The 15533-nt window shown below is 40.4% G+C and overlaps 1 protein-coding gene across 1 annotated transcript in view; it reads left to right on the top strand.

Moving 5' to 3' along the window:
• GTF2E2 (general transcription factor IIE subunit 2) overlaps nucleotides 1–13564 on the top strand; it is a 43283-nt gene extending 29719 nt beyond the window's left edge. The window contains exons 5-8 of the mRNA XM_006125382.5: nucleotides 415–597; nucleotides 4738–4831; nucleotides 11563–11678; nucleotides 12709–13564. Of these exons, the coding sequence (XP_006125444.1) occupies nucleotides 415–597; nucleotides 4738–4831; nucleotides 11563–11678; nucleotides 12709–12828 (513 nt within the window). The 3' untranslated portion in view covers nucleotides 12829–13564. The remainder of the gene's footprint in view (nucleotides 1–414; nucleotides 598–4737; nucleotides 4832–11562; nucleotides 11679–12708) is intronic.
• The last annotated feature ends 1969 nt before the right edge of the window (nucleotides 13565–15533 follow it).

The following is a 15533-nucleotide window of genomic DNA, read 5'->3' as shown; positions in this document are numbered from 1 at the left end:
TAACATCAGTTCCATGCAGTAGGTAAATAGTTTTCTTTGGAATTTATACCCAGAAAAATTGATTTTTTTTAATCCTCTGATATTTTTATTCCTCTCATCTCCTTTCAAAAAGGGAGTCTGCAGCTTTTTGTAACACAGCTGCCAGAAGTGTCTTTATGGAATTTCCAGCCTAAGGTGTATTGTATAAATAGTACACAACCTCCTCTGTGAAGTATAAAGTGCCATCAGGATGAATTCTACCAGTACTGGATCTGAGATCCTTAATCCCTCGTCTACTTCCTAATTAAGCCTGTTAATTGTCAGCTACGATATGTTGCTGTTAAACTTGTCATCTTTCAATGACGGCTTGTTGAGTGAAATATACATATACGTGCATGTTATTTCTTATGTTTAAAATTTATGTCCCTATTCCAGGCTCTAGTCAGCAATCCTAAAATAGAAGTTATAGATGGGAAATATGCTTTCAAACCAAAGTACAATTTGAAAGATAAAAAGGCTCTGCTCAGGCTCTTGGACAAGCATGACCAACGGGGACTCGGAGGAATCCTTCTGGAAGATATTGAGGAAGGACTGCCCAATGCACAGAAAGCCATAAAGGTAAGTAACACTTAAGATTCACTGTTCAATCTATTCGTCTTATCAAAGAGTGGGCTAGCGAATGACTTGATCACAATCTATAAGTTCCTATATGGGGAGCAGAACCTGTGCAAATTTGGATGTAGATGCTCCTATTTTGGTTCTGTAGTGGTTTATTTTGATTTAGCTTAATCTGGTTTCTTAATCCTGTATTTTGCATTATTCGCTGTTGTCTGGTCCATAAAAAGTTAACAGTTTGCCAGCTATTGTAGTTAACCCTTTAGTTCAAGTACTTGAGGTCAGTGCTGAAGGTCCTGGAGCGCTCCCCTGCCCACCCACTTTAATCGGTTAAATGTTGTGTTAGCCAGTTAAACAGGATTTTACATCTGTAGTTCATAATTTTCTGGGTGCCTTGCTTGGGACACCTGGGTTCTTATTTTTTTAAGTGCTGAGCTCTCATGATGGATGGCAGCTGAAATCAGTGAGAACTGAGGACAGTCAGTACCTCTGGCAGCAGAGCAGTGTGGTCTTGGAAGAGTGATCATAATAGTCGAAAGTTCTGCTACGGATTCACTCTGTGACCTTGGTCAAATTACTTTGCCTCTCTGTTGCAGTTTCCTTGTATATAAAATGGGATAGTACTATACCCTCCTCGCACCCAGGAGTACTGGGGTGACTGGTTAGTTAATGTCTGAGCATGCTTAAGCAGAGAAATACGAAATTATCTCCTACCTCAGAACTCCCTTTGTAAAATAAGTTCCTCCTGAAACATTTTCTAATGCTCTCTGGGAAGTAGAGGAGCAAGAACTCCCTGTCTCTTAAATTGTTAATCCTTGTGGATCAAAGAATGTAAATCAGTGAGCAATTGAAAATAAAAATCAGATCTTTTAAAACTACATATTGATATGTCATCTTACATATAAATAGTGCCTGCATTTTAAAGAGCAAGTCTTTTGTGGGAGACCATATTCTCACTGAACAGGTTCATGTGCTGGGACTTACTTTCTGACAAAGTGCTTGCAGGTTCAGGGGTCTCTTTGTTACAGCAGAACACGCTGCAGATAAAAGCCCTTTTGTCACTGCCGCACTTTGTTGTTGAATTTTCTTGTTTCTCCAGTTTCCTATGGAAGTTGCCACAATGATCTAATATAATCTAGACTCAGTCTTGCAGGCTCTGGCCTTGGAATGCTTTATTATTATTATTATTATTATTATTATTAACTACTGCTGGTTCAGTGACAATTTTAAATTAAAGCTTTCGCCCATGGTGTCTTTTCTACTGAGGATCTTTACCCTGCCATTGTGAACTTATTATTAACTGATACCTTCTCTTTTTTGCTTGCACTGTTCTTGGTGGCCTGCATGGCATTGCACAATGTCCCGTTTTGTGGCATCCCTTACCCACTGCTTCCTTTACTGGACTTTGTTTTTTCCAGATGTGAATTGGTATCTTACTACATCTTTCACAATTTTCCTGTTCTTTGCTATTTATAAAAAAATGTTGACCTCCCATTCTCTAGTTTTATACTGTTTTTACATTGTGAATTTAATCCCATTGCTCTTTTCAATTTGTCAATCTCATTTTCACTTTGTCATAGTTGTCAGATGTGCTGTTCATTTTGCTGCTATGATCTAAGTCGGTGGTTTTCAAACTTTTGTTCTCATGATCCAGTTGAAGAAATTGTTGATGCTCTGCGACCCAATATACTTTCAATAGAATGAGGAGCTGAGGAAGAGAGCTTTGGAGCTTAGGAGGGGGCTCTGGCTTTTGGGGAGGTCAGGGCTGGCGCAGGAGGGATTTAGCTTGAGTGGCTCCTGATCAGCTGTGCAATGGGGGTGCTGAGGAGCTTCCTGCTTCTCCTAGCACTGCAGACCGTGCTCTTCCCCAGAAACAGCCAGCAGCAGATTCCCAGTCTGGAAGTGCCAGAGCCCTGTGCACGCTCTCCCCACCCCACCTAGGAGCCAGGCCTGCTGCTGGTTGCTTCTAGGGTGTAGCACAGTCTGCGGTGCCAGGAGAGGCGGGGAGCTGCCTTAACACCCCCACTGACCACCTGATCCCCCTGCAGCAAGGAGCCCCAGTGCCTGACATTCCACAATCCAATACTGTTTCATGACCCTACGTTTGAAAATCACTGATCTAAGTCAGTATTCGATTGTGAACCTTTGAGAGAACAACCGAAACCAACTACCGTTCCCAAGTCATTCATTTCTGAGGTTCTACTGTAGAACCAACCTATTTAAATTGTTAGTAAGTTTTTGAAAAATTCTTAAAATAAAGATTTTTGCTATATAATTATTTAAATGAAAGGAAATTTGCATGGATTATATTTTATTCAACACATTGTTCATTAGTAAGCAGAAAGGAGAATTTTGGTATGATAATGAGCATATAATTTCAGATCTAAATCTACAAAATATGTAGATTCCAGTCATCTAAATACCATAATGTAATAGAAAAGTCACTCATCAATGTAGTGAAAAGACATATCAAGCTCATGATAATATAAAACAGATAAACCTCTAATAATCCAGTAATAAGTGTCTGACCAGAATGTCATTTCCACTTGTATGGCCTTCTTCATCCTCTGAATTGTCCTCCATATTGTCAGACCCTCCTCATCCTCATTGATGTTCTCACATGTTTGCAGCCTACATACAGAGAGCATTTGGCAGGTTGGAGAGCAATGAGGATATGGGAAAACATTATTGAGCTTCCCTATTTAAACTTCAAGTGCAAAGTATCTTTCATTACTTTGACTTGTGTCAGGAAAATAATTTGGAATTCTACCAGGTGAAACAGGAAAATGATGAGTACTTTGGGGATGCTTAATAAAATCCATGGAGTCATGTATTGTTAGCTTGGGCAGCAATTGTTTTTTTCTGGAAGAGAATAGATTAGAAAATGCATTCGCATTCCAAGTATGTTCGGATAGTAGTTGTCAGATTCATCAAAGGGGCAAGAGTCTTTTGAGCAGAGGGCAACCCCTCTGCCTCTCCACTTCCTTCTTACCAACAGTGAGGAGCATTGGAGCAGTTCTTCTTTTGCTATGGCAAGTGATCCTCTAATGGTCTCGTTCTATGTAAAGAGTTGAAAACGTAGTATCAGTTCCTTTGAGTAGTTCTTAGTAATTGATGCACCCTAGCTGAGGGATACCATGTGGTATTCAACACTGTATGGAAGAGGAATGGGTTTCTTTGCTGATGGCTCTATCTGGCCTGCCTCCTTGCTGCTAGCCAGGCTCTTTTTCAAAGTGATGCACAAATCCAAAGCTGTCTCCCTTGGGATTAGTTTGGGGAAGGTCACTCTGTTGAGGTGGAAAATGGTTTTCCCTCCCTTGGAGGACTGTAGATTGACAGCTGCAATATTCTTACCTTCTCATGACTGAATCTTCTAAAAATTCCTACATTTGTTTTTTATTTCTGGGAATAAGTTATTTTCATTGTCTCACTTAGGGATATTAATGGGTACCCAATTAAATGCTTACCCAGTAAGCATCACTCTTAAAGGGCAATGCTTACTGGGAAATGGTTACTCAGTAACTGGGAGCAATCCCACTTGGATCCCCTGCATAAGGTTGCTGGGAGCTGGGAGCCAGCAGCCCCTGCTTGGGGAGCTGGGAGCTGCAGCGGCAGCCCCTGCAGGGGCGCTGAGAGCAGCTGGCCTGGAGCGGCTCCTATCTGCAGCGGGGGCTCCACTCCTGCCCACCCTGCTTAATTGGCTAAAAGCAGTGTTAGCACTGTGTCAAACCGTTTAACCAGTTAAATGGGATTTTACATCCCTAGTCTTACACAGCTTCTTAGTACTTTACACAAAGTATTATTTTGATCAAAATAGAAACCCACGTAAGCACACCAAGTTTGTGCTTGGTTCCACTCTTGTTTTGCACATGTTTTGTACCCAATCTAATGCCATAATAATTTTCCAAAAATGATATTTCACTGCAAGGTGAGGGTTTTTCTTACCAGATATAATGTTGAAGGTGGTGGCATTCCCTCTCTGGATTGTGCTTTTGGGTTCTAGTGTCTTGAAGTCGTCACCCTGGGCTTTCCCTGCTTGCTAGCTAGTTTGACACAGCAACAAATAAGGGTTATGTGCATTTTTATAAAAGGAAAGGCAAGAAACAACTAGTAGTTTGACTTCTTTTTTTATTTGCATTTGAGGCTTTAGGGGACCAGATTATCTTTATTACTCGTCCTGATAAGAAGAAAATCCTTTTCTACAATGATAAGAGCTGTCAATTTACAGTAGATGAAGGTAGGTGTGTCCTTCATAACTTTTTCATTTGTAATTGGTCTGCATGTGTATTCCATTTGTATTTTTTAAAGCACCTGTTTATAAGAAATCTGTAAGTATTATGGTCTCTTAAAATGCCTTGATTAATTAGACTGGGATTTACTTAGTATTTTATCTCCATTGCATGTTTTTTAAAATCTGCATTACCTAATAGGTCGATGAGTGGGTTCACAACTCAGAGTAGCAAGTCTCCAGTTCTTTGAGAGGTTGCTCATGTCAATTCCAAGTAGGTAGGCGCACACTGCATGCCCAGTCGCCGGAAGGTTTTTCCCTAGGTATAATCGGCTTGGCTGTGGAGCCCCCTGGAGTTGTGCCTTCCTGGCAGTGTATACAGGTCTCTGCGACCCTCTGCCTCTTCAGTTCCTTCTTACCCCCAGGGACAGTCATTTAAGCAACACACCTCTAGCTATGGCAAGCGATCCCCTAATGGTCTTTTTCTACTTGTACATCTGTAAATAGTTGAAAACGTCGTATTAGTTCCTCTAGGTGGTTCTTAGTTAGATGAGTTTCCCCTCACCAACACATTTCCCTTCCTGTAATGAGCAACTTCTTATGCAGGAGGTACCAATGCTTCTACCACTAGGGACAGTAGAGGAGGTCAGAGGGTTCTGTTCATGATATTTCCTAATCCCATAGGCCGGGTGGTCTCAAATCTGTTCTAGACCTGCAAAATCTCAACAAATTCGTGAAGCAGATGAAGTTTGCCTTGGGTGTTCACCATGTGCATGTTAGTCATGGCAGCCTTCCTGCCCAAGTGGAAGTGCAATGGTTCCATATCTCTACAGCTGGCTAATCAAAGGCTGTTTCAGAGCCCAACAGGGGTATCCATGTAGCCTGGTTTGGACACGTTCCTCAGGCTCAGCCTAATACTGAATGTGGCGGAGTCGACCCTCACCCCAGCTCAGAGAGTAGAGTTAATCGGCGCTTTCCTAGACTCCGGGCCTTGGATATATACTCAGAGGGAGCAGTGAGTAGGGGCAGCTGCAAAGGAGGGGAGCATTGATTTAACCTCTGTATAAGGCACTGAGGAGATCAGTGCTGCTTACAGTCCATGTTCCCTCTTAATTTTTTCCATCCATCAGCAGAACAAATTTTGTTCTGTGCCCCAAGGCACATACAGATGTGCACCATCTGTAGAAACACACGCTGCGGGCTGTGAGTGGTTGCGGGCGCTCTGCTAATCAGCTGGGTGGCATTTGAATCTCTTCTGGTCAGCCCCTCCCCCCCCAGCATTCAGCTGTTGGGGAACGCTGTTTACAGTCCTGGGGTCCCCGTTTGAAAAGGGTGTTGAAAAATTGGCAATAGCATGAACATTTCTTTCCACTGCAGAGAAGTTCCATAGGTTTGGTACTCTGGGATAGAGCAAAGGCCTGGCCATCTTCACAGTGATATATAGCGTATGACTCAATTTAACAAAATGTATGTGCTGAGCAGTTTGAAAAATAAGCTTTTTACTAAAATCAGGTACCTGGTGCTGAATTTTCCCCTTTTCTTAGATCACACGCTCCTCCCAGTAAGTGATAAAAGTGTCTCCTGAGAGAAATTGTTTAGTAGATAGGGGGAAGGAAGCTTAAAGCTAGTTAAGATCTTGTGGTGATGTCTGACAATTAGACATTTAAAACAAATCTATGATAAATGGACTAAAATTGACATTATGACAACATGTAAAGTTGGGGTCCAAATCAGCATTTCTGACTTCGATCTGCAGGTGGCAGTCTAACACCGTATTTTCATACAAAGGCATATTTGTCCTGCCCTCCACTTTTCTTGTTAATGCGATGGTGTTCTGCAGTGATCCCTGGAAACTACATGCATGTGCGGCCCTGCAGGAGGCATTCAGATGCTGCCCAGCTGCTTAGCAGAGTGCCCACAGCGAGGCTTTTTATTTCTGGTGGTAGTGCACATTCACACATGCCTCGGTGCACAGAAAAGTGTATTCTGCACGTAGATAGAAAAAATCCACCCATGAATGGAAGAGATTCGAGGGCGCAATGTCTGGGAGAGACCGAGCAGTTTCTCATCTGTGGCTTTTAGGATACATCTGGGCAAAATTAATTTAAAAAAGAAAAAAGGTAGAGCTTATTAGCCAGCCATTCTATGATATTTCAGGGGCATAGCTGGGGTGGGCCGTGGCCCACCCAAATCAGGACTGGAGTCTCCAGAATCCACAGGCTGGGACTCCTGACCCTGGCTAGGTGCCTATCAGCTTGGCCCCATCGCTTTCCTGCCTGCATCACGTGCTTCAGCCGCCGTCTCCAGCCCTAGTGCTAACCCCTGGGGTGTGTCCGAAGGTCTGGGCGGGGCTAGTGCTGGGGCCAAAAACTGGGGCAGAAGTGCATGACAGGCCGGCAGGAGAGGGATGCAGCAAGGCTCGCAGACACTGAACTGGGGGAACTGGGGGTTGGGAGAGGTGGGTGGTGGGGTCCCACTCTGCCCCATGAATGCACCCTGCAACCTGTGCATTCCAGGTGCCTGCTGAGCGGTAATACGAGTTGAAGGGAGATGCAGGATTCCTCATTCCTCCCACCCCCTCTTGCTACAGCCCCGGCTCCCTTCTGCGCCCCCTCCCCATAGCACTGGATCCCTCCTGTTCCCTCTCCTTCCTGCCTCCCCAGAGCACCAGATCCCTCCCACCTCTTCCCAATGGCACTAGATCCCTCCCCCCTCCCTCTCATGGCCTTCCATTCCTCTTCCCCACCCTCCATCATTGCCTGCCTACTGGAAAGCTGGGACCACCCACTTTTTCTGTCCTAGCTATTCCACTATATTGCGAAACCTGTACAAGAGACTGCTTCTTCTTGGGCAATCTTTTGACGTGAGACTGCTTTAGTGTCCTCAGGTGTATTTGCTACAGTTCTTCTCAGTGATGAGAGCCACGTCTGTTATTAAGGGGTCAACAAAAAATGTTTTGCATATGTGGTCGCTTAAGACAGGTTTTACTGTGCTCACCATCATATTTCATCTAATTATGTACATGTCAGTAGCCTTGATGTTATAAACCAGTTCAAAAACCAAACCCTGAAATGTTGGCAGACTCAGCCTGACTCATTTTTTTTATCCATTTGGTGACAACCTAAATCCAAATTATTAACATATATGGGCATAGAGAAGGGGTGATAGGAGCATACTCAAACTCTTCTTTAAATTGTAAGCTCAGAACTAAACAAACCCATTAGTGTCGGCTATTTGCAGTAGAAAGCATCTGCAGGAATTCTGACTGTCCTAAACAGTGCCAGTATAATTTTGAGATGCTTTAGTGCTAAGGTTCATCTGCAAATAAACATGGAAAAGGCAGCCTGATGTAAATATGCAATTAAAATAATAACTCTGTATGCAATTTGATTTATAAAGCTACATAGTCTTAAAAGGAGATGCAGTATATTACAGACCTAGTCTTCAAGAGCAAGTTCCTTTATTAAATTATCTGTTTGCACGCAATGTCATTTTTTGTTTTACAGTTGACTCCCAGTTGATTTTACATTCTTGTTGGTCATTTGCTTTAAAAAGATGGGCATGAATTTAAAACCATGTTATAAAAAGTAAAGAAACATGAAATATAGCTGAAGAAGAACCATAGATGCCAATTTTTTGTTCTGATCTTTGGAACATCAGAAGTTGTCTATTTTCCGGTGTTATTTTTTCACTTTGTTCTTGAAAAGATTGTACAGTGTACTTAACTCTTCCACCCGGCCTGGGGACTCTTCTTCGCCATAATCCATCACTGAACTATTAATAGATTGTGTACTTGTATTCTTCTGTCTATGCAATGTGAACCCTGATATGGAGACAAATGATGTGTATTCGTTGTAGAAATAACAGTACATTTTCCTGTGAAAATTTAGCATTTTGTCTATAAAGAAGGGGTGTATGTTTCACATAAATGATAAAAGCATTTGATCCGCATGCATGCAGTCTCCGTAGCAGCCATTTATTGAATAGCCTAGAAAGGCAGTATAGCATACCACAACCAGGCTCTGCGTATTTAACTGGTATTTATTCTGTATGCTTATTACGTACATTTCTAGATTGCTTATTCCTTGGCATTGTGGACAAATAAATGATTTGAGGAAATAGTTTCTCACAAATTATAGAGTAGTACTTTGCTTTCCTGTTCACATCATTCAGTGCTACTTTCCTAATGAGACCATCCATGTTCTGGTATAGCCAGCCAAGAGACTGCTGATCAGGGGAATCACGCAATGGGACACAGCCAGAGACACTTCTTTTTCCATGTTGTAAAAGGGGTAGGATTTTCATCCACAACAGGCTTCTACTGAGAATTCTATTGCATTGCAGAAGTGAATGCCAATTATGATTGTCATCAGATCCTTACTAGTTGAGTGAATCAGGAGACCATGTCATCTGAGGAACTATCCCAGATTGAGACACCAGTAGAGGAAGTTTTGGAATAGGTAGGTATATTAAGCAGCATTAAGTCATCGCGACCCAATGGTATTCACCCAAGACTTCTGAAGGAATTCAAATATGAAATTGCAGAACTATTAAATGCGGTGTGTAACATATCACTTAAATCCACTTGTGTGCCAGATGGCTGGTGGATAGCTAATGTGACACAGTAGGTTAAAAAAAAAAAAAAGAGGCTCCATCGATGATCCTGGCAATTTCAGGCTGCTAAGTTGAACTTCAGTACCAGGCAAATTAGTTGAACTAATTAGTTTTAAATAGTTATCAGATGTATAAATGAATAAGATTTGTGTGGAGGAAAGCCAACATAGCTTTTCTAAAGAGAATTCATGCTTCACCAATCTTTTAGAATTCTTTGAAGGGGATCACCAAACATGGAAAACAACAATCCAGTGGCTAATAGCGTACTTGGACTTTCAGAAAGCATTTGATAAGGACCCTCAATAAAGACTTAAGCAAAATAAGAAGTTATGGGATAAGAGGAAAGGTCAGTAGCTAGAATCAGTAACTAGCTAAAAGACAGGAAATAAAAGGTAGAAGTAAAGAATGGTTTTCCAAATGGAGAGGAGTAAATAGTGGTTTTCCTTGGAATCTGTAGAGGTGTTGACCATTGGAAGAAGCACATAGATGTAGGAGACAGGATCTTTCCAGGGTATGGACCAAGACAATGGAAATCATTCTTGCAAAAAATTAATGATTGTGGATTTCGCTGGCAGACTGGGAAAGGAGAGAGAGAGGATTTCTATTTTACTTAATTGGGAGGTACCTGTGAGGGCTGTATAAGTATACGGTCATCAGCTTCAGCCTCCAGTATGACTGTTATTGCCACTCTGGAAAAAAATGCATTGAAGAAATTAGAGAAATTTTACTGAAATACATTCTATGGGCAGTATCACAAATGACTTTTTCAAGTTTAATCAATCCATTTGTAGTGGGATTCTTCATCCCACTGACAAAAGGTAGGATTGCTTTAAAACTAAGCTTGATTATGCTACCAGACGCAGTCATCACTTGGTGACATGACCAGAAACAGTTACTTTGTATTGTTAAAATGTCTTATCTTTGTTTTATGGAAAGCTTAAAATAGTTCCTTTGTTACTGGTGGGGAAAAGAAAGAAAACTGGTACTAGAGGGTGTATGATGTAGTCTTTTAACAGAAATGTTCATGTTTCAGTAACTGAACTTATGAAGTGCTGGAGGCCTTCCCCCTCCTACCTCAAAGCAACCATATTCTGGATTTAAACAAAGTAAGGGCTAATGGAGCCAGTGTGTCTGAATCAGGTAATGTCACTGGCTGTTTACCAGCATCTGGGTTTTAAACCACACTGCATAAAACAACTTTTTAGGGACTTAGGAGCTGCAGTTGTTTTGACAACCGTATATTAAATATATCTGGAAATTCAAAAAATCTAGTCTTGCACAGCATAGTGTACCTTCTATTTAATTTATGGTTTGTTAGCTGAACCTGCTGACAGGGTGTATCTCACTTAATGCCCATGGAATGAAGGGAGGAAGAACTGTACCAGTCGCTTCGTGGATAAGGCATTCCAGAGCATCTATTAAACTTCATATGATGCACAGTGTTTTCATTGTGGATGACAGCTGCTCCAGTTAGAATAGAGGAGCAAAGTCTTTTTATTTTCGTCTTCCAGGTTTCCAAGGGTAGCTTTTCACACTCTTAACACAAGAAGGATTTTAGAAATCCATTAACTCTATGGCATTGTTTATATTATAGTGGTAATATCATCCAGCAAATTGATGCAGTAAATGTCACAAGTCTTCAATAAATTAGAGTAGGAGGCTGACAAGTCTCCCATGATAATGGCAACCAGCTTTCACAAAATTAAGCTGCTATCTCTGGCTGGAGTTAATGGGTCATCAGGTTATATGAACTGAGGTATGTAAAGTGCATTGAAGATCTAAAGATCAGCATACACAACAAGCAAAATTCTAAAGTAATTATTGAATTAATATTAAAATGTGTTGTATAGAGTGCTCCTCACTGTCCAGGTTCCGGGGTGTAGTCAATACAGAAGTCGGTTTCAATTGACCTTTATCATTTAATCTTTTCCCTCAGAAATCCAGCTGCCATTTACAGAGTGGCTATCTATGTGCTCATTGTGTTTTGCTGCTACTACTGTGGTTTTCAATTAAGACTTATGGTATCTGACTTGTCATGGCACAATGTGGAGGAGTGTTGGGGCATTTGATGGTTGCATATTCATATTTTTCACAAATTGGATTGAGTCCTTTGTTTTGCATTTTAGAATTTCAGAAGCTGTGGCGGAGCATTCCTGTGGATTCTATGGATGAGGAAAAAATAGAGGAGTATCTGAAACGACAGGGTATTTCTTCCATGCAAGAAGCCGGACCAAAGAAAATAGTAAGAGTTATAAATCATAGATCTTTTCCTCAACTGCCACTGTTTTAATTACAATGGAAAAGAATCAGTTGAATGGGATGGTGCATATGCACAATTACTGTGTGTAACTCTTGCTTATGTAGGGCTGGACCTAAAGATTTCTGCTGTTGCACTATGAACTTCCCCCATCATGTTTTTAGAGCTTTTATGACTTTTTGGGGGTTGGTGTTTCCACAAGACATCAAGGGAGGAGGGGGCACAGTAAAAAGCCACTTCACATTTACAAGTTGCTTTTTCTAAAAGTTGTACTGTTAAGTAGTGAGGCAGTGCAGTCAATCAAAATGGTGGGGAGAAGGATTTTCCCCAGCTAGCCAGCTTAAGCATTGATACAACTCCACCGCAAAAGCTGGGGTTCAAATACCAGTGTTTTGTATGGAGCTATGACCACTCCATAATGGCCGTCAAACTTAAAATAAGCTTTTGACATTGATTCATATGTAGCAGATTGTGTCTCTGCTCTCCTATCTTAGGCCTCAGACTTAGTCCTTCTGGGGAGTGATTTTTAATGTGGTAGTGAAGAAAGAATTTGTCCCTGGTTTTTGTTCATCTCCACATTAGATGATTTGGTGCCTGTCAACACATAGCTGTTGCCATAGGTTCATACCAGTCCCTTAAAATTTTAAACGTAAGGTTGTTGGGAATAATCCGTGTTGCCATTGCCATTATCATGTTGTAGATTTAGAGAGCATCTGCAACATTTTCTATGCAGTGTACGGTATACTCTATATAGACATATTCACTCTGCTCTGGTGCTCAAAATGGAGAGGAGAATATTCTGTATGGCCAGTACTCACTGCAGATAATTAAATCAAGTGACATTTTGTATGTACCATTGCTTGTTTTTAGAGATAACATGCTGTTTTCCCCACCGGAGCACTGGTTTACCGCAGCATTTCAGATTTTAGTGAATAATGTTGAAATCTGTAAGGACGTCGGACCCCGTGTACATCTGGGTGGCAGTCTTGTGATAACTGTTCCCTTCTCTTTTTAGGCTCCTATTCAGAGGAGGAAGAAACCTGCTTCTCAGAAGAAACGGCGGTTTAAGACTCACAATGACCATTTGGCTGGAGTACTGAAGGATTACTCTGATGTTGCTCCTGGCAAGCAGTGAAGTTGGTTCTGGAACAAACGTTTTATACAGGCTTTTTGCCGCTGGGGTTGAATGTCTGCTTGAAGGCTGACTGACTGTATATAGTTATGTGGTGTGTCCCCATCCCTTCATCTGTCAAGATGAAACAGTTCTGTTTAAGAGCACGTACACATTACCAAATGTAGAGTTTTATTTTAATTTAATTAGCTAATGAGAACTGTGACTTTGCAAGAGGTCTGAATGGGCAGCCTCTTGCCACTGGGGGGGTAAAAGGTACACAGCATGTAAAGCTACAGCTCCTGGTGTGCTTCTCAGTGATTTAAAGGAGATTTTTCTGGTATTGCTTTAGAGTGGACTTGTAGGTAGAAGTGAATACAATATTCATTTTATTTGTTCCAAGAGAACAGACAACATCTTTGCAGAAGCATTTGTTTTAGAGAGGCAAGTGCACTCTGAGTTTGTATATTTCTTCTTTGCTTTGGCATTGAGCTTTAATGAAAGTTGATGTTGTCTGAGACTTTGGCATGGAAAAACACCACCAATATTCCCACCAGGCTGTGTGCTGGAAATGTGGCTGCAACCACACAATATTAATCAGAGATTGCCCTCAGGACATTGCTGATGACATTACTGTAGTGGATGCATATGTGTTGCACAATTCTGTGTTGCGGGTTAACAGGTCACACGATAAACACAATGACAATGTAATGCTAAAAGGGACTTTTTTTTGTAAAAATAATAAAGAATATAAAGCTTGTGTGAGTACATTTCTTCTTCAGATACAACCTGGATTAAGAGAAAATCAATATCTGTTGTGATGGGATGTTTTCCTTCACAAGTTGAAGGATAGGAACTTTTGAGTTAAAAAGTCCAAAGTATTAGTTTACTTTTCAACGACTTTTTGTTCAGGACTAATGCCTTTATTTTTTCTTTTTGGAAAAAAATAACTCCTTAAATGTAAATATGCATAAGATTCTATATGTATGTGTTGGCTTTTGTGAAACTTAACAGTGGTATGTAGACAATTGGCTAATGTACAATGAATGGGAGGGCAATCATTGTCAGTCTCTCTTGTTTTAATGGGATCACAAGTGAGCTGCAGATGCCCCGCCCCTTAAGAGGTAATAGTCGATCTTCTCAAAATTAAAAAGTTGGGATGAAGGAGCAGACTGGTTTAAATCAGTGATCTAAATCAGCAAACAGTAAATCTTAATTTCATTCATCAGTTTTAATTGTATTTTGCATTTGTACTTTTTAGTTAGTTTCCTAAAGAAAGATAGATATGTGGTTACTGTTAAAACAGTATTTGTAACTAAAAATAGCCTTTACACAAAGATGGTGCTTTTTGTTGCTAACCTAGAGGATACTATATACATTTAGTAAAGAAATTGTAACATTTAAGTTACATTTATTCAGCTTCTCAATTTTTGCTTTTTTGGTTTAGAAAAAGGTGAAATCCTTATTTACTAAATTACTATTAGGTATTTACTTGTAGCTCGTGTCGTGCTCTATTTGGATGGCAATTCAAATGCACTGAACAGCATTTTAATTTTGTATTAAATAAAACTACATGAAAAGTGCTAGATACATAGGAAGAAAATTGTCTAAGTTTATCTAAAATCTTTTGTATTTAAAACTACATAATTTATTAAACAAAGAGAATATTTGTCGTTAGTTAATTGAATTGATTGATCCTACTTAGCAGGTCTTTCAAAATTTTAGAACTAGTAGATCTTATCTTCTCACACATAGGTTTTATTCATATATTGGAAAACAAGCTTTCCTGCTTTTTCAGCTTTCATTTGCGCATTAACTTTCTTTAAAACTTGACAGAAAACATGTTCTGCTTAATATTAGGTATTGTGTTTACTTTAAATTATTGTAATATTTTAGATTTTAATGCGTTGTCATAATTTCAAATTTAATTTTAATAGATTTATTTTAAAAATCTGCCTGACTTGAAATCTGGACTTTTTACTTAATTAATTTTTATCCACCCAGAGAAGAATGGAATTCTGCTGCAGGTAATTATTTGTTTGTATATACATGTAAATATATTTGTAATGTATGATGTAATATTTATGCTTTACTTTTAAAAATCATGCTGCCAGTTTAAACTTTTTTCACAGCACATACGGAATTCCACATATCGGTCCTATCCAGTTTTGCGAGTTGTTAAATGATTGTAAGAGTCTTCCTTTTTCTCTCTCATAAGAGTCTCACAGGCAGCACGAGAGGTTCTTTTGTCAGTGATTCCCAGTGATGGATCATACAACCCCAATAGGGTCATGCCCTCAGAGAATAGGGTTGTAGTGATCCTGAGTGTGCCAAGTATGCCATTTTACTCCAGATGGCATGACCTCACCCACACTGCACATGAGGTCATGCCTTGTGGAGAATGCCATTTTGTTCTACAAAATAGGGTCCTCCAGGCTGTCTGGGGTTACAGGAAATAGGAAGTCTGAAAAAATGGAGTCATGCAGGCAAAAGATTTGCCGTGTGCTTGTGGAACTAGAGGCACATTGCTGACTAGTCCACTGTTTCTGCATTGAGAGGCAGAGAGACTCTGTTTAGACTGCTGCATTTTCAGGCAAACATTTTTTAGTTTTCCAGGTGACACGCCCCTTAGTAGGGAAAAATGTATGGCCCTGTGAGTTAATGACATTATTTTTACTCATTTAAGTTCCTTTTAATGATCTCCAGTATAATTTCTTAGTGAGCACCCA

This window comes from Pelodiscus sinensis, chromosome 4 (genome assembly GCF_052426305.1).
Source record: "Pelodiscus sinensis isolate ZL-2025 chromosome 4, ASM5242630v1, whole genome shotgun sequence".
Lineage (NCBI taxonomy): Eukaryota > Metazoa > Chordata > Testudines > Trionychidae > Pelodiscus > Pelodiscus sinensis.
The sequence above is the reverse complement of the archived record's forward strand: the minus strand, read 5'-3'. Positions and strand labels throughout refer to the sequence as shown.